The sequence below is a fragment of the Sminthopsis crassicaudata genome, chromosome 3 (genome assembly GCF_048593235.1).
Source record: "Sminthopsis crassicaudata isolate SCR6 chromosome 3, ASM4859323v1, whole genome shotgun sequence".
In the NCBI taxonomy this organism is placed as follows: domain Eukaryota; kingdom Metazoa; phylum Chordata; class Mammalia; order Dasyuromorphia; family Dasyuridae; genus Sminthopsis; species Sminthopsis crassicaudata.
This window is the reverse complement of record NC_133619.1, coordinates 252842248-252867058: the sequence shown is the minus strand read 5'-3', so window position 1 is coordinate 252867058 and position 24811 is coordinate 252842248. Positions and strand designations below refer to the sequence as shown.

Below are 24811 nucleotides of genomic sequence, written 5' to 3'. Positions count from 1 at the left end.
ATTTGTTATGTGGTAAACAAAAATTTTTATGTTTGAATATAGGTTTCTAGTTAGTTTTAAGTAAATTCCAATATGAACTTTCTGGCTTCACTGAAATTGCGAAAATTTATCCTATTTTGCGTTTATTTTAATAATCCAGAATTTATTACCAAAAACTATAAAACATTAGTTTTTGCTATTTCTATACTTTTGTATAGCACATCATCTTATGGATAAAATACTTGTGGATAAAATAAAATATATATTTGTAAAAGTTGATATTTATGAAGTATAATTTTAGAAATTACTTAAGAAATATATATGTTCAATATTTAGATTAAGGTACACATGAATATTTCCTATATGCTAAGTCAACTCATTTTAATTGGTATTAATAAACTTTATGAAGCAAGCAAATGTTTTCTTTTGCTAATCCCTAAATCCCACTTACTCCTCAAAAACAAAACAAAACAAAAACAGATTATTCTGTTTCTTTGGACCCATCTTCATTTTGGGGAAAGATATGAGCTTTAATAAGCCTTAAGGCAGCATGGTAGAGTAGAAAAAAACCATTTATTCTCTCTCTGTGTGATTTTTGATAAGACACTGACCTCTGTAAGTATCTATTTTCTGAGAGATAAAATGAAGGGATTAGAGTAGACAGTCTTTTTCGAGATCATATTGTGATATACTTCGTCACTGAGATTGTTAATAGTGCTCTTTTTAAGGACATTAACATTTTCTTTTTTCCCCTTTTATTATATATTTTATTATTTTCCCCTTTATTATATATTAACACAATTTTCCTTAAAGTTTTGAGTTCCAAATTCTGTCCTTCCTTGCTTCCCTTACCTCTCTTCCCCTTCTCCCTACCTCTGCAAATATAGGTTATTACATGTGCAGTCATGTTTAGTAATTTGGTATAAATAAAATAAATAATAATATTGAATAAAAAAAGGAAGTGAAAAACAGCATGCTGTAGTCTGTATTCAAACAATATTAGTTCTTTCTCTGGAAGTAGATAGTTCATCATTATTCCTTGGGATTGTCTTGGATAATTTTACTTTTGAGAATAGCTAAGTCATACATGAACTTTCATGATACTACGTGAAATGATTAGAACTGGGAGAACGTTGTACACAGTAACAGAAAGATTATATGGTAATCAATCCTGATGAATGTGGCTCTTTTAACAGCAAGGTGATTCAGGCCAGTTACAATGGTCTTGTTATGAAGAGAGCCAGAGAGAGGGCTGTGGGGACTGAGTGTGGATCACAACATAGTATTTTCATTTTTTTTGTTGTGCTTGCTTGCATTTTGTTTCCTTTCTGATCTGATTTTGTGTGTCTGTGTGTAGCATGATAATTATGGGAATATGTATAGAAGAATTACACATGTTTAACATATATTGTATTTCCTGCTGTCTAGGGGGCTAGGGGACGAGGTGGGGAGGAAGGAAGGAAGAAAAAAATTTGGAATACAAGATTTTGCAAGGGTGAATGCTGAAAAATTACCTATGCATATGTTTTGAAAATAAAAAGCTTTAATAAAAAAAGTTTTAAAATAAATTTTAAAAAGAGAAGAGTCGTCATTTACAATTCTTCATTTTGTGTTGGGGTCCTCAGCTTGTGCAGACCTGCTGACACTAAGCACTTACCCACAATTATAGTCGCCTCTACCAGCGATGTTTCCTAATATGACAGAATAGTCTGACACCACTTTATGCAGTTAATGAAGCTTTATTGCTTGATTACATCATCTTGTCCCTTCTTCTGCTTCCCTCTCTGCTCTCCCTCTGCTGTCTTGTACTTATACCCCTCTCATCTACCCTTGCCAATGTGCCCCAGCAACAAGTATGTGTATAGCTTGTGTATCCAGGAGCCCAACTCCTGAGACAGTGGGGGCGATCTCTATTTGGTGCATGCTCGATGCCTGTCCTGGTGTTTCTACAGGGTGTGTACCCCGAATCTTTAGCCAGTGAGGCAGAACTCACACCCGAGGCCTCAACATCCATTCCCAAGAGTGAGCTGACTGAGATCTAACCTGCCAAAGACCACAAAGGTCAGGTTTGCACAAGACTTGTCTTTCCACAGACTTGTTGCTTATGCAAATAGGGCATTGTGTGCAAGGTACAAGATGAAGGGTCACAGGATTAATGCAGACTCTTGATATTCTGTTCCCTAGCATTCTTGTTGCTAGGTTTCCTAGCAATCTTGCAGTATTATTGTTACTATATACAGTGATTTCCTGGTTCTGCTCACTTCATTTTGCATCAGTTCTTATAAGTTTTCCAGGCTTTTCTGAAATCATTCTACTTGTTATTTCTTGTACTGCAAAAATATTCCATCATAATCTTAAACCACACTTGTTTAATGATTCTATAATTGATGGTACCCCTTAAATTTCTAATTCTTAACCCCCACAAAAAGAACTGCTATAAATATTTTTGTAGAAATAGGTCCTTTCCCCTTTTGGGGAGAAACGGGGTGGGAAGAAGATATCTTTGAAATATAGACCTAGCAGTTGTATTACTGGAAAGCGTCTGCATAGTTTTATAAGCCCTTTTGGTTTATTTCAAAATTGCTTTCCAGAATGGTAGGATCAGTTCACAGTGCATTAGAGTACCATTTTTCCTACATCTCTTTCCATGTCTATCATTTTTCTTTTTTATTATATTAGCCATATCTAATAGGTGTGATATGGTACCTCAGAGTTGTTTTAATTTCCATTTCTCTAATCAGTAGTGGTTTAAAGCATTTTACATGTCTATAGATACCTTTCATTTCTTTCAAAAAGTCTGTTCATATCCACTAACCACTTGTTAATTGATGAATGACTTATATTTTCACAAATTTATTTAGTTCTCTCTATGTTTGAAAAATGAGTTCTTTGTCACAGCCACTTGTTGCAAATATTTTAACCAGTTTTCTTTTGCTTTGCTTTTAATTTGTTACATTGACTTTGTTTGTTCAAAAGACTTTTAATTTATCATTAAAATGATCTATTTTACATCTTGTCACACACTCTGTAGAGGTTTTTAAAATTATTTCCTTATTCATAGATCTGAGAAATAAGTTATCCATGCTCTCATAATTTGCTTATGATATTACTTTTATCCATAAATCATGTGTTTTGTAGTTGTATTCATATAGTTCTTATGTTTGTTTTGGTAGATAGACTCCTAAGTATTTTATATTATGTAAGTTAATTGGAATTTCTCTTTCTATATCTTGCTGCTGAATTTTGTTAGTAATTTATTGCAATACTTATCATTTTTGTGGGTTTATTTTGTATCCTGCAACTTTACTAAAGTTGTTAATAATTTTAAATAATTTTTAGTTAATTCTCTAGAATTCTCTAATAATAATATAATACCATCTTCAAACAGTAATAGTTTTGTTTCCTCATTGTTTATTCTAATTCCTTCAATGTCTTTTTCTTATTGCTGTAACTAACATTTCTATGACAATATTGAATAATAAAGGAAATAATAGGTAACTTTGTTTTATTCCTGATTGCATTGGGAAGGCTTTTTGCATATCTTCATTACAGATGATGCTTGCTGATATTACTTTTGAATAGTCAGTCCAGCATATCAGGCCAGATACTGTTCTGTAATGGAATTTAATTAAGCTAGTCTCACATTTAATTTTTTTTAATTTGCAAAATTTTATTCATATTGAAATACGAATAGTGTTACTTAATGTCACTTTATTGTTATAGGTTTAATCACATAACTTATTAACTTGTTTAGGAATTGAGACAGAAATTTTAATGAAAGTTACATACATTTCATTTTGGTTTTGTTTGGTGTCATATTTTCAGTTTTCTGTGGGAAATATACTGTAGGAAAAATCTTGAGAAATTTCATGAAGAAAAAGATTAGATGGTATTATTAGTTATATAATTCATTGTTCTACAAAATAAATTTTATTGAAATGTATTACTGAACTTTGATCTCAATGGCCCAGTATTTATTTGATCAAGATATTGGGTCCTTGTCTAATAAACAAATCTTGCCAGAATTTCCCTTTGTTTTCTCCTTAAACTAGCAAGAGTAGTTCCACAATTACAGACCATAAAAATATATACTATATATTTCACCGATTAAGACTTTACTGAAGTAAAACTTCTGAAAAACTGAAAGAAAAAAATGAGAACTATAGTCAATTAAAATTGACTTACAACTTGAAAGTAATTTTTGCCTCACTTTAAGAAAGAAATTAAGACTGAGAAAACTTGTACAAATTAGCTTAATTTTCAGAATTGCTCATGGCCTTGAAACACTTGCTACTTAAGTTTAATTTATGAAAATTTTCTATTTATACCTTCATTATCCTCCCCTCCCCAATGGGTTATTAAATTTGGAAACAATATTATTTATGCTAATGAAATTATAGGTCTAGTTTTTTTTTTAATTGTTATTTTATAGCAGACTTCTTTCTCCTTTTCATTCAACCAACTTGGTATAATAAGGGCTTTAAAGAAGCACCAACAAACCAATTCAATTTGTACTTGGTTCTATGTATCATTTTCTTTTAGGGATTTAAATAGTTTATTATCACTACATGGAAGATCTTTTTTTCTTTCTTTTTTTTTCTGGTGACTTAGTTCATTGTTTCTTTATTTCACTTTAATAGCATGAGCAGGCCACAAAACTTTATCATCAGAGAAGATTCTTTTTTGTATCCTTCTGAATATTCTACTGTACATTTTTTCATCTTTGTAGCTAATACACTTGGAGTATACATTCATTGTTAAAAGTCTGGCAACATTCTTAATTGAAATACATAAAATTAGACAAACAGGCAGAAGTGTATTGATGTTTATGTTAAAAGTAACCGTGGCTCAACTTTGATCACAGATGATCAAAATTTAATGTTGGGACCAGTTCATGTTTTAATATTTACATAATATGCTATGCCCACAAATTACAAATACATTTATAGGCATTCTTCAGCTAGTTAGTAAACATTTATGAATTGCTTACAGTGTTCTGGGAATGTAAAGAAATGCTAAAGTCAGTCCCTGCTTTCAACAAGATCACAATTTAATGGAGGAGACAACATGCAACCAGCTATCAAAACAATATATATATACATATATGGGAAATAATAAAAAAGGAAGACATTAGAATTTAGGGAGATTTAAAAAAGTTTTCTGTAGAAGGAAGATTTTAGTTGTGATTTAAAGGAAGCCAAAAGAGAAAAATTGGGAGTTTGAGAGTATTCCAGATAGCTGTTACAGTTGCTTCCTTCTTCTTTCTTTTCCTCCCTCCTCCTCTTTATAGTCAGTGAAATAGGGAGAGGAAATTGTTTTATTTGATGAGTAAATAGCAAAAATGCCACTGTCCCTGGATCACTAAATATGTGGGTGGTTTGAGGTGGAGCTAGGGAGAATAAGTGATCATGGTTTTTGGTGTGTGGAATTGAGAATTGATTCTTTTATCCTATTTTGTTAAAACTTATTCAAGCTGTATATTTGCCTAAATTCCTTGCTTTTGCAAGTTTACTTAGGTATAGCAGGTCACTTGGGTCATGATTCTTCTTGTGTGACTTGTAACTCTACCCTTAAATTGTGACTTGTGTGCTTGCCCTTCTAACTTCATCACTCACCTTCCAGAGAAACTTGATTAGCCTAAAGATAAATCTCATCAAGGTAAACTGTTTCACTAAAATTCAATCCTCAATTTAAAACTTGTAGCAACTACCAAACTGTGGACTAATTTCATTTCCTGAGAACTACTCTGATCACTTGAGAGCTAATCTTATCTGGCAATGATTTGATCCTCACTGAAATCTTTAGCCAATCAGAAGACATACCTATGTTTCTTGTGATTTTGCTGTCACCTTGTTAATCACTATAAAAGATCCTGGTTTGCATGGGATGTTAGAGAGGACTAGCACCTCAGATGTGAGGGCTTGCTGAGTCCTGTTCTAGGCTGATCATTCACATTAGATGTCAAGTCAGCTCTACCCTGGGGGCTCCAAGAAACTATAGCATGCACTATAAATCCATCTTTGCAAACAGGCTAAAACACATTGAAAGTAACTCATGGGCCTCATACCCATCAGCAAGTTGGGGTGTGTCTACCACATGAAGACTTTTCCCTGGTGAAAAGGTGGATGAGAACAGTTTGTTTAAATAGTCATGAATGCAACTGAAGCAGTACTGTGAAGTGTGTAGAGTGTGGTCATGTATCAAAGACACCAAGATCATCTAATGGATCCTGGATCATCTTAAGTCATCTTTTGTCTTGCCATGGTGACTCTGGAGGAGAGAGTGAGGCTGATGACTTTGTGAAACTCTGTCTCACTTAAATCCAATTCATACATGAGTAAATAATCACCCTAAAATGGACAAAAAACAACAAAAGATCTTATAATCCCTAACTTGAGGTCCTTGGTTGTTGGGAGAGATCATTAATTTATTGCTAATGCTAGCTTTACTGATGGCCATCTCCAATTATTCTGATCTATATCTTGCCATTGGGTTCAGATAACTCTGGAGGAGAAAGTAAAGTTGGTGACTTTGCACAGTCCTCTTCCACTTCAATCCAGTTCACTTGCATGTCATTTTTTCCAGAATGAAGGACAAACAACAAAACAGACTTGTTAAAATTAATCATGCTCAAACTTTGTCTCTCAGAATTTTTATTGAAGCTCATACGCAGTACAGTTGATTTTACCAAAAGACTTCTTTGTGGAGAGCCACTCCAGGGGCTGGACTCCTTGGAGAACTCTAAGCTTTCTCTACAAGAAAGCTGGTGGAACTACAGTTATTCTATAAGAAAACTGGTAGGCTATCTAGTTGGGTATCAGTGGAAGCTACTGCTCAGAATGGGATTTGAGAATGTGTGTATCAGATTTATCATTTCTAATTCACTATTCAGATCTCCAGATTAGGCCTTGAAAAGGGACCACCCCACTAAATACAGTGTGTGTGTGTGTGTGTGTGTGTGTGTGTGTGTGTGTGTGTGTGTGTGTGTGTGTGAGATTTACATGTTTTTTAGAAAGTTGTCTAGACTGGGAGTCTAGAAGAGGAAATGCTTAAAAACACTCTTCTCAGCACGGACTTAGTTCTCACATAAATGGGAGATAGATAGGGAGGAGGACTTTGCCAACAGGCAGTTTTTGTAAATGTTGGGATTTTCATGTGTGAATTTTATGCAGTTTGCATAAGTATTTTGACATTAGAATTGTTTGTTTAGTGAATCAGCAGTAATGTCTGCCCATCTTGTAATACTGTATCTCAATCTTAAGCAAATCCTTATCACAGAATAAGCCTTCCTGATGTTAGAGAATTCTTTTTTGCAGATAGGGCAATAATTCTTAAAGTAGAGGTATTTTTCTTACATACAGGTAACATTCTCCAGGTAGAACAGCAGCTCATACAAATTGGAGAATTTCTGCTGTAAGACATTACTTTAGAAGTAGAAAAGATTTCTGAAAGATCATCACATTTTGTTAAAATCAAACTGACTGTGTGTGAGAATTTTTTCTCTTTTGTGTGGTCTGGGCAAATCAGGTTATTGCAGATATCTCTAACAGTTTGTACTTTGGAATTTATCCAGCTCCAAAGAAACAAATTGTAGAAAACTCTAAAATCCAAAGTTACCATTCCAAAAGAAACTCCTTTAAAAAAAGATTTCCATCATCTTTGAAACAAGAAATACTCCAGTTAAATCAAGAATGACAAAGAAATGTGCCGTCACATTTTGTAAAATCTGGTTTAAAACTCTGAAGGATTCAACCTGCAAAATATTTTTACTCCAATTTGAAACTTTTGATTATGGTATTTTGGAGAGAGATTGATATCAGCAATTGAAGATTCTTACTCATATCAAATTAATTATTGCTGGGAAGCTCTGTCCAAAAAGTCTGACCTGCAAAGTTTTTAAGGGCTCGTTTCACACTATCATATTTTTTACCTTCTCCTTCTTCAGCTACTTCACTTTTGCTTCACTTTGCAGTCTCCTTTTTCTGCTCCTTTTAACTTAACTTAATTCTTAAAGGAACTGGATACTATTTCTGGAAGAAACACTGACTTTTATTATTCATGCTATAGGAGCTCTAGTCTTTATTAGACATCACCAGCTTTTAGTCAAGACTAAAAGGCAAGGGATTCCTTCTTATAAATACCCACAATTTCATAAAAGTCTGCAGAAGTTCTTCATTGTATTCAGGCCACAGAAAAAGGAAGCTAGTTTAATTTACCTGGACACACAAAAATATAGATAACCCTTGCCTGCAGGTACATCTCTATCTTATCATATTTATTTTCTTTTTGCCAACTTTCTGTAGCCTTTTCAGCCAAAGGAAAGAAGGTGGAATTCAAAACTTTCCTGCAGAAGAACACTGAATACCAGTTTTCTGTCTCTGTCTCATTCCCTCTATCCCTACCCCTTCTGATTCCAGTCACCTTAAAATCAGAACAGGAGATTGATTTTTAAAAGAGTGGGATGAATCTTAGTTCTATGACAGTACTCCTTTGTAGTTTAATACTGGAAACAAAAATCTGTGGCATGGTTTACAAATATTGAAACATCTTGGTAGAAATAACTAATTGAATTCTAAAAGTTGGGGAAAATCCCTTGGAGGGAAAAAGAGATCCCATGGTAGTATATCCATAGGAATCAACTCCCCCCAAAATGAAGTACATTTTGGCATCAGAGGAAACTCCTATATGAACTGGGAATGACAAGACAGCATGATATTAATTTATTTCTGTTGGTGCTTATCTTTTTTCTCATGTCTTGCCTTCTCTAACTTTTACCCATCTTTCTCCTACTGACAAAGAATTTGAAAAGATGCACTCACTGGTGAAATCTTTTCTTTCCAAAAAGCAGCCAGGTACAATGATGCCCATCAGAAGTGACTGACCTTTTAGTCCCTCTTCTCTCTCCACATAGGAGACAGAAACTTTTGAGTTTTAATGAGAAGTAGGGGGATGGGAGAATAATGTAGGCAACTTTGTTCTTAGGCTTATTTGTGATATCAATATTTTAATATGAATTAAAAGCTGCGTCTCCCTTACTGTACTTGTTTTATGTACAAAAATTTAACTTTTTTTTTTTTCCTGTAGCTTTCTCACCCTAAACAAAAAGGTAGAAAAATACCACCTTATAAAATTGAGTTTTAAAGAGTGGGACCTCTGTAGAACACAGAAAATTGGTAAGTGTATAAATTATCAGAAAGAACAACATATTAGAGTTTATCTTCTCTTCAGGAATCTTTGAATCTTCAGGAGCATATAGTCATATTTAGTACCTTCCTTCACCCAGTTTAAGATTATCAAAAAAAAAAAAAAAAAAAACCTCCTAGGACTTGTGGATGGGAGCACTCTCACTCCCATCTCTACCACACCCTCTTTCTTTATCCCAATTGATAAGGCATTTTAGTAAGAGCCTAACAAATGTTAGTTAACTAACTGACTGGTAAAAAAAGATCTTGTTTTCTTCCATTTGGTGTACCTAGTTTTGCTAAAGGGCTTCTTTTATTTATTTATTTTTTTAAGTAAGTAGCTTTTCCTAGCCTAACAGTCCTGTCTCCTTAAACCTTACCCGAGTTGTATCTGACAACTTCTTTAGATATGTGATTATGTAACCAGATTAAGTTAAGGAAACAAAAGGAATTGATTTAATTCTTTGCTTGATTTTAAAGAAAAAGAAAATAATGCCACCCTAAAAATTTCAAAACCAAGCTAATCCTAGGGAAAAATGGAGATTTTAAATGACACTATTAGTGGTTGGTTATAAATTCAGAATTGATTTGGTCACAATTTATTGTGAAACTAAATTATAATGTGGCCTTGTCCACAGTAAGATACATTTTCCTATTAAGGTAATTGTAGCAAATTGGAAATTAATGCAAATCATATTTTCCATTCTGCTTTATTCTAAAAAGTACATGGATTAGAAAATTGAAGTTAAAATTTTGCTCTCAGAAATATATTATCTATGTGACCTTAAGTTAGTTGCTTCACCTCTGTTTTGTTTGTTTGTTTGTTTTTTCTAGTTTCCTAATCTCTAAAGGGATAATAATGGTACCCATCTGCCAGGAATATTAGAATCTCATGATTCTGAAGTGTTTAAAATAGCATCTGGCATTATAAAAATGTTAACTATTGCTATTTTTATTGTTGTTGTTGTTAAGATTATTGTAATTACTTTGTACTGGGTAATTCTGTAATTATTATTGCTGGTATAGCCCTGTACTGGGGTACTGCTCCATTTCCTGAAATGAGCCTGCTCTGGCTTCAGGGCTGCAAAGATATGGAGGATCACACAGAGCCCAAAGAGGGAAGGGAAAAGTCCAGGAGAACTGGCTGTACTTTGTTTGTAATTTTAATCCAGTTATGTGATTCATGGGGGACATATCCTCTTAAGAATCATAGGGAGGAATTGTAAAATTGAAAATTTTGTTAAGACTTAAACTAACATAGATTTAATATTCTCCTTTGCTGTGTGTATTTAAAATTCCTTGCTTTTGCAAGTTCACTTAAGTAATCTCAGGTCATTTGGACCAGATTCTACTTTTGTCTTAAAACTTTACTCTTGCATTGAGACTTGTACCCTCACCCTTTGTAACTTCATCCATCACTTGTTTTTTTGAGTTAAATCTTATCAAACTAGATTGTAGTCTAAGACTACATTAAAAGACTAATGTAGATTAATTACACTAGTAGACTGGACTAAAAGTCGGCTTCATCAATATAAAACTCCCATTTTCTATGGATTGAACCCATTACCATAAATAAAATCCTAATTTGAGTTCTTTGATCATTGAGAGAGGCCATTCTCCTCATTTATTGGTAACTACTATCCTTACTAATAAACTGGTCATACTCAGAACTTTGTCTCAAAATATGTTTCACAAGAGGTATAAAGCCTGGAAAATTTATATATTTATGTATCTTTCTAGTTGACATGCTAATGCATTATTTTGTGTTACAGCAATCTGGTTAGGAGTCATCCCCCTCAGGCACTACTCCTGGTACTGTAAACTTTATGAAAGCATAAGTCTGCCTTACTTAAACTATGTATTTCATCCAGAACCTCCAGAACTGTTCCATATGTGTTCAATTGATTTTGTGGAAGAAGGGAAGGGCAACAATCTTATCCTTTGGTTTCTCTTACTCTCTTGTGACTATTCTCCCTCTCACTTGCTTATTCTTGCTGTCTTACTCTTTTAACTCTCATTCTCATACATCCCAGCAGACTAACTGATAAATAGAAAAGCAAAGGGCCTGGCACTGACATTACCAGATGTACATAATAGGCTTTTTGCCTATTATTGCATAATGAGAGGACGTGATTTCATGGCTTCATATTATGCATCTAAGCTACTCCAGACTCATGATTTCTTCTAGGAATATTAGCAGGGGAATTGTTATAGATGAATTTGTTGTGGCTGTCTCACTCACCTCATATACCTTTATTTTCTCTCTTATTTTCTTTCCTGTTTATCTCTCTTTTTCTTCTCTACTGCAATGTTGTATTAGTGAGAAAGATTATTTCTTATTCTTATGGTATGGTTGGAAGTAGGTGTTGAAATTATGCACAGTAGAATAAAGTGATTGGAACACTCACATTTGTGAAAATCACATTTGGAAATTGTTCAGTATTATTTTAGCAAAAGAAACTCAATATTGAAACATCTTTTTAACATCCTTTTATCTTAGTACAGAGATATATTGTCATCAGGGACTACTTTTCTAATAATTTTAATATAATATAATACTGCCTTTAGAATTTCTTTTATATGATCCCCAGAAAATGGTGCAAAAATCTTTCATAAATCATTTTAAGTTCACCTTGTTAGAGAAGATTGTGGAGAGGGAATAAGGTGTTCACTTAATTTTAAAATTTTATTTAAGTCCTTTCAATCGTGTTTGACTCTATGATTTTTTTTGCCAAAAATATTCATGCAGTTTGTCATTTCCTTCTCTGTTTCATATTACACATGAGGAACTGAGGCAGTTAAATAACTTGCCTAGGGTCATAAAGCTACAAAGCATCTGAGACCAGAATTGAACTCAGATTTTCCAGACTTCAGGCCTGGTGCTCTATCCACTGTGTCACCTAGGTACCTGGTGACTTAATACTTATTAAAATTTTCTTAGAAATTATATGAGATGTACTTGACACATTGTTATAGCAAAAAGATTTTTCATAATAATTGGATTATGTGATACACACGTATGACTCCTATGTCTTTATTTCTTTCCTCACAATCTTTCTTTTTCTCCTCTAGATTTTATTTATTTCTAATGTATGGAACAATACAAGTATTTCCCTAACATTATAATAAAAGATGATTCCACATTTAACTGAAAATCTTATGTACAATTTGGTATTCCTTTTAAATATGTAAAAAATAATTTTTTTTTACCTTTCCTCATTTTCTCTCTTCCATATTTTAGAGATGGCTACCAAACACAAATATGTATATGTATGTGAAATCATTTTATACATGCTTCTATTTATCATTTCTTTGTCTGAATGCAAGATAGCATCTTCTTTCATATGTCGTTTGTAGTTAATTTGGGTATTTTATGTTATTCTTAAAATAATCTTGCTATTATTGTATGTGACATTCCCTTGGTTCTGCTAATTTTGCTTTTCATTATTTCATAAAAGTCTATACATATTTTTCTAATAGCATCAAGCTTAACGTTTTTTATAGCACATTAGTATTCCATCATGATCATAAATTACTTCTCATTCAGCCATTTGTCAGTTGATGTGCATCCCTATTGCTAGATTAAAGGGTAGAGACAGTTTAATAACTCTTTGAACATAGTTCAGATTACTCTCCAAAATGGTTGAATCAATTCACAATTTAACCAGAAATAAATTAATTTCCCCATTTTTCTTTTTAATTCTATATTCCAGCTTCTGGCCTCATCATTCAGTTGAATGATATTAACATTTCCGAGTTGTCAACTGACAATTTTCTCAATTCTCATCCTTCTTGACCTCTTTATGGTGTCAGTTATCCTGTTCTCCATGATACTCTCTTTACTATCTTTCCAAACTTTTTACATCTTACTTACCAACATTTACTCTTTTATTCAGTGACACTGGTCTCATGGCTGTTGCATCTCTTAATTTTAGGCATTTTCTCTGACTGCCTACCATGCCTGGTCTGGAATACTCTCCCTTCTTTGCCCAAACTACTGACCTTCCTGGCTTCCTTAAAATCCCAAGTAAAACCTTGTTTTTTACAGAAGGGCATCCCCAACCCCCTATTAACAATTTCAGTGTCTTTCCTTTGTTAATTATTTCCTACCTATTTGTATATAACTTGCTTGTATATATTGGTCTTTATGTCCCTCCTCCAATCTTCATTAGATTATGAGTTCCTTGAAGTTTCTTTTTATATCCCCAGTGATTATTAGCATATTTCCTGATATATAGTAGATACTTAGTAAATATTGATTGATTGCTCCTCCTAAAATACAATGTCCCCTGCCATGTCTTCCAAGTAAACTCCAGTGGATCACTATTACCTAAAGGATCAGATACAAAATCCTCAGGCATTCAAATCCTTTTATAATTTGGCTCCCTTATATCTTTCTAATCTTTTTGTGCTTTATCCTCACCCCTACTACCACCCTTGTCCACTGTTTTTTAATCTGCTTCATTTTTGCACCTTCTCCTTTCATCATCAAGCAAGTTCTTCTCTTTAATTTTTGTTAAAGAGGAAAACCACATTTCGCAAAATTAACTATACTTCAATTGAATATGACTATTTGTTATAATCTTCACTCATAAAGAAGGAATTGTGATGCATTTTTCCCTCACTTTTTTTTCAGAAACAAGCTTGATCATTGTAATTGTGTAGAAGTTTAGTTTTGTTCTTTATTTCTATTTACATTGTTATAGCTATTCCTTTTCTGGTTCTCATTATGATTCTACATCATTTCCTTTTAGTCTTTTCAAGCTTCTCTGAAATTCTTTTTATTCATTATTTCTGATGGCACATTACATTGTACATACATACATATGCATGTATTTATATGTATTTATTATTAAATTTTTTATCTTTTTCTCTGTCTTCCTCGGGTTTTATATTTGACGGCATGATCTCTAGTTTAAAGTTAAGTTTAGACATCTTTAAAATATAATTCCAAGTTGTTTTTTTTTTTTTTTGAATGGTTTGATCTGTTTATGTGCCTGCCTTTTTTTTCATCTCCACTATTATATACTTTGTTTCTTATTACCTTTGTTATTCTGTTCCATAGGCTCAAGCTTTAAAAACTACTTGATCTCATTTTCTGATTTTTATTACAAATGTGACATTTAATATTCCAGTCATGACTCCATTTTGAGCTTATTGTGGTATATGGTGTGACATGTAGTTCTAAATTGCTTTCTAGCTTTCTCAGCAGTTTTTGTCACATGAAGAATTCTTTTTCAAGGACTTTGTTTCAAGGTATATTGTGAACACTAAGTTATTGAATTTGATTTCTTTTTTTCTGATTCTTGCTTATTCAGTCTATTTCATTGTTTCAGTTTTATATTTTTTAGCCAGCAACACAATTTTAATGATTACTATTTTATAATATAGTTTGAGTGAGATCTACACATGCTATTTCTCCCTTCATTCCTAATTTTAAAAATTATTTACTTTGAAATTCTAGATTCTAAGTCTGTTTAGGTAACCTGATAAATTATATTATATTGCTGTGGCCCAGTTGTGAACACTATAGCCAATCCTTTATTATTCTTAATATTCTTAATTATTCTTTAATATTCTTAAATAGTGTTGGTGTTAATACTTATATGTTTTGAATATGCCTTATAGGTTGAGTCCACGATATTTTATGCATTTTTATTTCTAATAACTTTTTATGATTTCCTCCTGGATTTTATTATTGTTAAGAAAAGTTGTTATTTTCATTTATTTTAAATCCTATTATGTTACTATTGCTTTTTACTATCTTTCCTAATACATATTCTTAAAAGATTAATTTAAAAATTGTTTACAACCATCACACAATTAAATCTTTGTTAGAATGTCTTAGTTGTATTCTTGAAAATCCTTGTATGAATTTTGTTATATTTTCTCATTGTTAGAATTTATTTTCATTTTTTTTTTACATGCTCTATCTGTCAAACTGTAAATTTATGAAAAATATACTTTAATACAACGGAGAGGTGCTGTTATATAAAGGAATTCTGTGGTAAAACTGTTTGTAATTAGCATTGTAAAAATTTATTTTAAACTTTTTACGGATCTTTATTCTGTATTATTCTGTATCACCTAGAGGTGATCCTAGATTCTCAAAGGCATGGCTAGCAGACTACCAAAGTTCAGAGATGAATTCATCATCATATTAGCCTGAAGGCTGAATTTTTCAGCCTTATCAATTCTTAAAAATAATTTACTAAGAAAGGGTCTTTGAAATGTTTCTACATTCTCCTTTTCTCCCCTGAATCGTTTGTCCTTAAAGTATTAAAGTATATTTTTTCATTGAAGAGACAAACACCTTTATATATAATTCATAATTAACTAGTGTATTGGAAGACTCAGGGATAATATGAGTAATTGAAATTTTAACAGACAACACTTTTTCTTCAGATGACTTAACAAAATATTTAGTTTAACTTTATTTGTTTACCTGCAAAGGAATAAGTGGAGAAGTTATAATGATTTGGGTAATTTATTAAAATGAATTATTGATCATTAAATAATTGAAAGTTGGTTATAGATTTAAAAAAATTAAAGCAGCATTAAGTTATTAATGATTCAGGCCATCTACTCTACTTTTGTATGAGAGTCCAAAAAACAGCTTTAAAATTTTTTTTTCTTTTGATTCTTTAATTTTTTTAATGTACAAATACTTAATTTTAACATTGGAGTTTTACATTTTTGAGTCTAAAAGCTTTGGGCATATAAATTTTGAAAAAGAATACTCTTTCTTCCTTTAAGAAGTATATTTGTTCTTTTACTGATTTCTGTCCATCTTCAACCTCAGTAGCTTTCAGTAAGCTTATTTTGCAGGCTGTAATCTTAGCATTAAATTCAAAATTTTTAAGCCACAATTTACAAAAGTAGGCTAACATTTTAGAATAAATGCCATTGCCATCATATTTTACTCTCCTTATCTAATATTAATACATATGGTATTTTCACAGGATAGATCAATATTTGGATTATCCATCAGAAGTGCTTAGACTTAATAGAAATATATTTGAATATAAGTTGTTAATGAATTGAATTCAGTTTATATGTTGACATGCAAAGTTTTTTTTGGGGGGGAGTGAAAATATTTTGACTTAATTTATCCCAGATCTTTACTTAATTTTACCTAACTTCTTTTATTTTATTATCATAGGAATCCTGAGACGTGTGATGAGAGAACACTATCTACTTACTGAATGAAGATTTCAGCTTCTTGCTACTGTGAACCTGTTTATTAAAGAATCCATCTGCCTTCCCTTAGTTAAAATTTTATCATCTTCATAGACTGGATTTTCTTCAAGTTTTCCTGATTCCTTCTTTATTAGAAGAATTTCTTGTCAGAATGTAACAGTTGATCAATGTCTGATTGCTATACAAGACAGTAGACTAATATTTTCTTTCTAAAGTTATATCTTATTCACTCTAAAAACAATCTTTGACATAAATAGAAACCAAGTCCTTGTTGAATATTTTTATTGAACATGACTCATGGAGAAGAGCTTGGCTCTGATATGCACCAGGATCCTATTGTTTTAACTTACCTAGAGGGATTACTAATGCATCAGGCAGCAGCAAGGTCAGCTACTGTAGTTGACAAAAAGTCTACTGGGCACAGTGGAGAGGATCAAAACTTCAAGATTTCTGGAAATATATTTCCCACCTGTCAAAATAATGGTCCGAGTCTCAACACAAATACTTATCAGGGATCTGGCATGCTACATCTCAAAAAAGCAAGATTATTACAGTCTTCTGAGGACTGGAATGCAGCAAAGAGGAGGAGGTTGTCTGATTCAATTGTAGATTTAAATGTGAAACAGGAAGCTTTGCTAGCTGGCATGGTTGAAAATGTGCCTAAAGGCAAACAGGATAGCACATTACTTGCCTCTTTGCTTCAATCCTTCAGCTCTAGGCTGCAAAGTGTTGCTCTGTCACAACAGATTAGGCAGAGTCTCAAGGAGCAAGGATATTCCCTTAGCCATGATTCTTTAAAAGTGGAGAAAGATTTAAGGTGCTATGGTGTTGCATCAAGTCACTTAAAAACTCTTTTGAAGAAAAGCAAAAGTAAAGATCAAAAACCTGATGCTGATATATCTGATGTAACAAAAAATCTAATCAAAGATGGATTTATAGAGTTACCTCACACTGGACAGAGTGGAGCAAAAGTAATTAATGAACCCTTGTCATGTGCTGCAAGACTCCAGGCTGTTGCAAGCATGGTAGAAAAAAGGTCTAGTCCTGCTACTTCACCTAAGCCTAGCGTTGCTTGTAGCCAGTTAGCATTACTTCTTTCCAGTGAAGCGCATTTACAGCAATATTCTCGGGAACATGCTTTAAAAGCACAGAACGCAAATCAGGTGGCAAGTGAACGGCTTGCTGCTATGGCTAGACTACAAGAAAGTGGCCAGAAGGATCTTGCCCATTTTCCATTGTCAAAAGGATTGTCAAGCCATCTTAATGGTCAAGCAAGATCATCATCAACTAAGCAAGTAGCTGACAAAAATGTTACAACTTTTCAAAGTCCAATGGGAATCCTTCCATCTCCTCCCAGAAATGCAGAATATAAGAGCACACTGGAGAGAAATAATTTAAAACCAGCTGCCAATAATAGTTTGCTTTTACATCTTCTTAAAAGCCAGAATGTAACTAAGCCAACTAGTGGACATGATCAGAAGGAGAGAGTTAGCATTTTTGAGGATAGTAGTACACCCACAACTATTGATGAATATTCAGACAATAACCCTAGTTTTACAGAAGATGACAGTAGTGGTGATGAAAGTTCTCACTCTAACTGTGTCCCCATAGATTTATCTTTCAAACATCGAATTGAAAAACCTGAGTCCAGCCAGCCTGCCTCTCTAGATAATCTTACTCAATCCTTGCTAAATACTTGGGATCCAAAAGTTCCAGGTCTCAGTGTCAAAGAAGATAGAGACACCTCCAAAAATTCTAAATTAAATCCTCACCAAAAAGTAACACTTCTTCAGCTGTTACTTGGACATAAGAATGAAGAAAACCTAGAAAAAACAACTGGTTCTCAGGGATCACATAGTAATGTGACAAAATTCAGTGCACAAAGTAATAAGAGGACTCCTGTATTAGAAAGCCACAATGTAAATCAAGCTACTCCAGTGAGCACTCCACCTTTGCTTACATCTGCAAAAGCAGATTCACCTATAAACCTTTCTCAACAGTCTCTAGTCAAACACAGTTCACCCCAGTATGTTGGTAATGTTCAACCCAAAAGACTGATGAATCCAGCATCTAAACACTTGATAGATCTTACCAAAAATAAAGAATTGCAAGGAACTAATAAGCCAAACCAAAATGACAGTGCACAAAATTCTACAACTTTCAGTGCCAGCAAGCTGTTACAGAATTTGGCCCAGTGTGGAATGCAGTCTTCTGTATCAATTGAAGAGCAAAAAACAAGCAAACATCTGTTAAATGTAAACATTGATAAACCTGTAGGTTTGATTGATAGACTAAGTAGTCCTCTACTCTCAAATAAGCCAAATATACTTGAAGAAAATAATAAAGCATTCAATAATCAGTCAGCAGTCTCTGAACCTGGACTCTCTGGTTCTGAAATAGAAAATTTGCTTGAACGGCGGACAGTTCTTCAGTTACTACTAGGAAATCCCAACAAAAGTAAAAGTGAAAAGAAGGAAAGAATTTCTTTAAGAGATGAAAGTTCCCAAGACCATGCAGATAAAGCTTTAAATGAGCAAATATTAACCGTAAAAATAAAATCTGAACCTTGTGATGATTCACATATCTTCCATAATTTGAATGTCCACCAAGATGCAATAAGTAACAAATTCTTAGGTGTGGTTCCTAGTCTGCAGAGAAGTGCAGCTGCTTCACCAGCATCTGAGGACTTCAAATCAGAGCCTCTTTCACCTCAGGACTTTTCTTTTTCTAAAAATGGCTTGTTAAGTCGATTATTGAGACAGAATCAGGAGGTTTACTCTACAGATGACCTGGACAGAAGTCACAGGAATAGTGAACTTACTCTTTTAGAGTCAAAGAGTCTTTATACTGTTCCTAAGAAGAGGAAACTTCATATTGAGCCTTCAGAAAGTCCATTTAAAAAAAAGATGAAAAGTCATATTTCTGATGGTGCAAATAATCATAATCCTTCTACAGAATTGTATGGGCCTTTGCTTAACAAACAAGAAATGAAATGTAATAGAAATGATCTTGAATTTAAATATCCAGCATGTCATGGTTCAAATAATGAACATGAAAATAGGAGTTGGTCTAGAGATGGTAAAGGCTTTAATGTGTTGAAACAGCTGCTTCTCTCAGAAAATTGTGTGAGAGATTTGTCACAGCATAGGAATAACACTTTAACAGATGTTAAGAAGAAAGGAAACAAAAATAATGTAATCAATAGCAAATCTGAATTTAGCATTTCTTCTTTAAATGGAGTTATGAATCATTCTAGTCAACTCAATAATTGTATAGATAATGGGACATTTTCATATCCTGTAGCAGTAAGGAGCCCTGCCAGTTCTCCCTTCCAGTGCTCTCCTGAGCACTTGGGTAGTGCGGTATCTAGACAAGAATCTGGGCAGTTAAGTGTGTGTCCTGTTCCCAGTGAAAAGGGTCCCATTAAGTGGGTTATTACAGGTATGGATAAAAATGAATGTGAAAAAGACTCACCAAGACTGACTAAAACCAACCCAATTCTGTATTACATGCTACAGAAAGGAGGTAATTCTGTTAGCAACCAAGAAGCACATGACAAGGACATTTGGAATGAGTCATTTGCAAAAAATGCTTCACAGGTCACAGTTAAGGAAGAGTTGCTTCCTACTGCAGAAACTAAAGTTTCTTTCTTTAATTTAAGAAGCCCTTACAATAGCCATATGGGGAATGCAGCTTCCCACCCACATAATACAAATGGAGAAGTTTTTGGACTCCTGGAAAAAGTACTAACTATAAAAAAAGAATCTGAATAAAATCTTCCATCAAGATTTGAATCTTTGTAAAATTAATATGAACTTGAATACTTTATAAATAAGAGCATGAGTTGAAAATGGCATGTTCTAATTGAATTTATTTTTCTTCATTTGGAAAATTATTGGTTACTGGTGATGTTTAAAATAGGCATAACTCCCTTTTGCTTTACATTAGCTATCACAGGAAAACTATTGAACAAACAGTTGGTTGTATAACACTTCTGTATGCATTTGACAGAACCTGTGAGTAGTTTGTGAATGAATTTTTTTTTCAACTACCAGTAATTTAAATACACATAAATTAAAATGTAAATTTGAATCCATGGTAACTAATTCATTTTCTTCCAATTTGTGTACTATGGTACTGAATCTCACTTTGGGGAAGCAAAACAGAGCTAGCATTTCTCTCTCTCCTCTCTCTCTCTCTCTCTCTCTCTCTCTCTCCTCTCTCTCCTCTCTCTCCTCTCTCTCCTCTCTCTCCTCTCTCTCCTCTCTCTCCTCTCTCTCCTCTCTCTCTCTCTCTCTCTCTCTCTCTCTCTCTCTCTCTCTCTCTCTCTCTCTCTCTCTCTCTCTCTCTCTCTCTCTCTCTCTCTCACACACACACACACACATACACACACACACACACACATGTTTTTTAAAGGCTTACTTTTAAAACAGTAATTGTTCAATGGAAAAACATAGTGCCTGCTTACTTATTACTCAATCCAAAAAAGAAACTTGAGAGATCTGTTGAAAGTTTTCAGTTACTCAAAAAAGTCTTGTTTTAAATTTTACAAGTTTTTTGTTCAATGCTTTTAATTCATTTCTCCCCAACTTCCCCTTCTCCCCTGTAGCATTACCATATTTCCTTCATTATATATATATATGCATATGTATGTATATATATAATTTTTAAAAAATCTTTAGTACTATTAAATCAATATGAGTAATATGAAGGGGAGGAACTGATAGCTCCTTTTTAAGAAAGAATCTTTAAAAATTTTTATTTCCTTTACACCCAATTGCATTCTTTCCTTTTTAAGAATTGAGAACTCTGAAACATTGCTTATAATATGCTGAATGTTTGGAATTTCTCAGAAATGATATTTTGTAACAAGATCAAAATGCTTTAATTTCTGTCATTTTCACATTTCAACTTGCCTTGTTTGCAAATCATAATTATAAAATTTTCTTTGATTTTCATGGTTCTCCTAAGAATATAAAACAAGATTATTGAAGCCAATATTATTTCCTAAAACAAATTTTACCTGGATATCCACACCTTAAGGGTGCCTTAAGGTTCACACAGTATCCTTATATCTTTGGAAATCTAGGTTCAAAACTTTTTATAATAATACATTGAGGTAGGAGGGCTTATAACCTTACTATTTGGTTACTGTCTCAGGAAAACCCACTGTTTGTCTCAATTAGCTATGTTTGCTTATATGACCATAGAGTGAGAATGGATCTACTGCAACCCCGAACTGAGGTACTTTGGTTAAAATATGGCTTGCACAATTTAAGGATAACACAGTGATGAATTTAGAAGTGGGAAGCCCCTTAAAGAACATCTAATCCAACTTCCTCATTTTATTGATGAGGAAATTTAGGCCTGGAGAAGTTAAATGACTTGCCTGGGGGGGAGGGGGGGGTCTCAGGTAGTAAGCATCAGAGGCAGGATTTGAAACCAGGTCCTCTGATTCCAGAGCCAGCACTCTTTCCACTGTACCACACTGCCTCCACTTTTTCTGAATATATACTTAACTTCCATGAGAAGCAATCACACAAGAAAATTGCTAACATTTTGTTGAAACCCAAGAAAAAAATAACAGCAGATTTAGCCTAAATGATAGGAAGCACACTGGGATAGCTAACAAACATCAAGAAATGCAACCATTAGTTCTGATTGAAAAGTAGATCTTAATTTTATTTACGTGAAGCTTAATATTTTATTGAGCTATAGAGTTCAGGAAGTTTGCATCTTTTAAAACTATTAATAATTATAAGCTCCCTTTTTACAATCCAGGCTTCAGTTACCATATTCTACCCAAAACTTAGGTATTTTGTTTTGATTTTAAGTATGAGCCATTTTAGTAACTGGCCCTGTAAGGACAGAAACTTGTGGTGCAATTAACCATTAACTAGAAGAATTCTAATTTAGGGTGTTACTAAAGTAGTTTGATAATTTTTATATGAAAGATTCAGTATAATAAATATAAGAAAAGGGAATTTACTCTACTTATTGAACGTGTCTAAAGTCTTAAGTGATTATTTTTCTCAAAATGATTTGTAAATAGTTATGGAATCTATAGAATAATAGATAACCTAGAGTAAATAATGGGCTATATCAGGGTGACATGGAGGCATGCACTTTTCTTATTGTGAAATGAGAATTGTTCTAATGGTCAGTGAATATATGCATGGAGAATGTGTTATACTCCATCTCATATTTACTCTTTGGTCATCTATTATCTATAATATATACTTTTAAATAATTTTTAAAGATTTTTAAAGTTAAAATGGTGACTTTTTTCATTGTTAACAATTTAGCTGTCCCTTTAAATGATGTCAATGAAAGGGCACAGAGCTCTCACAGTCCACAAACAGGCCTCTTTCTCATCAGACATACACTTCCAGAATTTCTTCCTATACATTGCATTCCTAATAGCATATATTGTTTACTGTTGTACCAACTTAGATAAGATGTAAGGACAGTGAATACAATTGCTAGTTAACAGGGAATACTAAAGGAGGTATGTTTTGAGGTGACTATTTCAAAAGGGCTAGAAACTGTTAAAATATGAGTTCAACAAAAATCCCTCAAACAAAATAATGATTCTCCTGGGGAGGGAAGTTTAATCCTTGAAAAACAATAGGAAATGATAATTATTTATTATTTTTGGTAACAAATAAAAATATATTAATATGCAGTGTATAATATGACTTCAAAAAATGTAACACTAATTCACTACAGGAAGTTCCCACTTGATATTTTAAAGAAGAAAAATTCATCGGTACTTTTCACATTGTTTATGCAAGGTTATATACATAGACATTTTTAGAAATTAATTTTAGATATACAGTTTCCCCTAATTAAGACTCATTTGTGGAAGGGTACTACAGCTCTCATTGACATCAGTAAGGTAGCTTTACAAATTTATTTTCTGCAGCATCTTACAGAGTAAACTTTCACGTGTGTATATATGTATGCGTGTGTACATGTACACACGCATACATATACACACCACAGAGAGAGTGTATGTACATATATTGACTTGTTACATGTTGTTAAAATTGGTTTTTAAAAGGTGATGTAAATAGTGATTTCCTTATTGAAAAATACATATTTTGTATTGTTCTAATTCAGAGGAAAAGCCTTTTAATCTCTTTAAGTTCTGTATAGGTAATGTATAAGTGTAAATATGATCAGATAGGTTTAAATTTTTTTGCATGTATGTATACGGTTGCAAGTCTGGGAAGAATGTATAAAATAAACTTTTTATTTAAAGTTGTGATTACCTGCTGCATGAAGCATGCATGGGGGACCCTGTGCATATGACAAAATGTCTTAAGTCAAATCAGATGTTCATCAAAAAACAACAGTATTCCATTTCAGGACATAACTTTTTTTTTTTTTCTTTCTTTTGCTGTGGTATTTTAGTTTTGTGAAAGAACATGTTTTAAATTCAGGTGTCTAAAAGAATCAAGTTAATGGTTTTTTTCAACTTAAAAAACCTACACAACTAAGGTCTTCAAGTTTTAATTCCATTGAAAACAACAAAAAAAATATTAGGAATATTCCAATATTAGAAAATAATGGAATATTGTATTACCATTCATGATATAAATTATGAGGTTTACACAACCAATTTTGTTATGATGTGCTCAATATAACTTGTCATTTTTTATTAGAAATTTAATTTTTTCATGTAGTGTCATGAAACTGTGCATACTGCAGTGTGAAGTTTTTTTTGTTGTTGTTGTTGTTGTTGTTTGTTTTTTGTTTTTATTTTTAAATCTTTTGGTGTTTACTTCCTGCAGTGGATTTGAATAAATGAGAAAAATGCATTGTCTTGTTTGGAATTACTTTTATTTTTGTTGTTATCTAGTTCTTGTATTTTACAATAATAGAGTATGTGAGTGAAAATCCTTGAACATGAAAATAACAAATCTTCAAGGACTATTTATGCCCTTCAACAACAAAAAAAAAAAGGTAGTAAAACTAATATTTATCAAGTTAGTACAACTTGTAAGAGTGCAGTTAAGGAATTTCAAAATTTCAATCCATCATAGCCTAATATATATATATATATATATATATATATATATATATATATATATATAAATATATATATCACCACTCTAGCAATTGAAATGCAAGTGTTTGTTATGTGTGTATTACTTCTCTTTATTCTGTACCTATTTTTAAAAGAGTTATGTCTGAAGACAGTTTTCATTTTTGGTTTTGGCTATTTTTCAGTGATTCATGTTTTTTTAAGCAATAAATATTGAGATCATCTTTTCGGCAATGGATCACTAAAATAGTGATAAAATAGTAGAAAGGAATCACAATCTAAAGGGCTGGCAATGTAGAAGAGCATAAATGCTGTTGTAGTCAGATATCAAAAGAAAACAAATTGATCATAAAAAATATTTCAATAAGAAATTATATTTATGCAAGGTTATATACATAAA

At 32.7% G+C, this 24811-nt stretch overlaps 1 protein-coding gene across 9 annotated transcripts in view; it reads left to right on the top strand.

The window, feature by feature from the left end:
- Positions 1-24184, top strand: part of NRIP1 (nuclear receptor interacting protein 1) — a 166046-nt gene extending 141862 nt beyond the window's left edge. For 8 of the 9 annotated variants that reach the window (XM_074300444.1, XM_074300448.1, XM_074300449.1 and 5 more), the window contains one exon: positions 16324-24184. In XM_074300444.1, the coding sequence (XP_074156545.1) occupies positions 16652-20134 (3483 nt within the window). In that variant the 5' untranslated portion in view covers positions 16324-16651 and the 3' untranslated portion in view covers positions 20135-24184. Of the gene's footprint in view, positions 1-9063; positions 9153-16323 lie in introns of all 9 variants that reach the window. The other variant, XM_074300443.1, reaches the window with a different exon arrangement.
- The last annotated feature ends 627 nt before the right edge of the window (positions 24185-24811 follow it).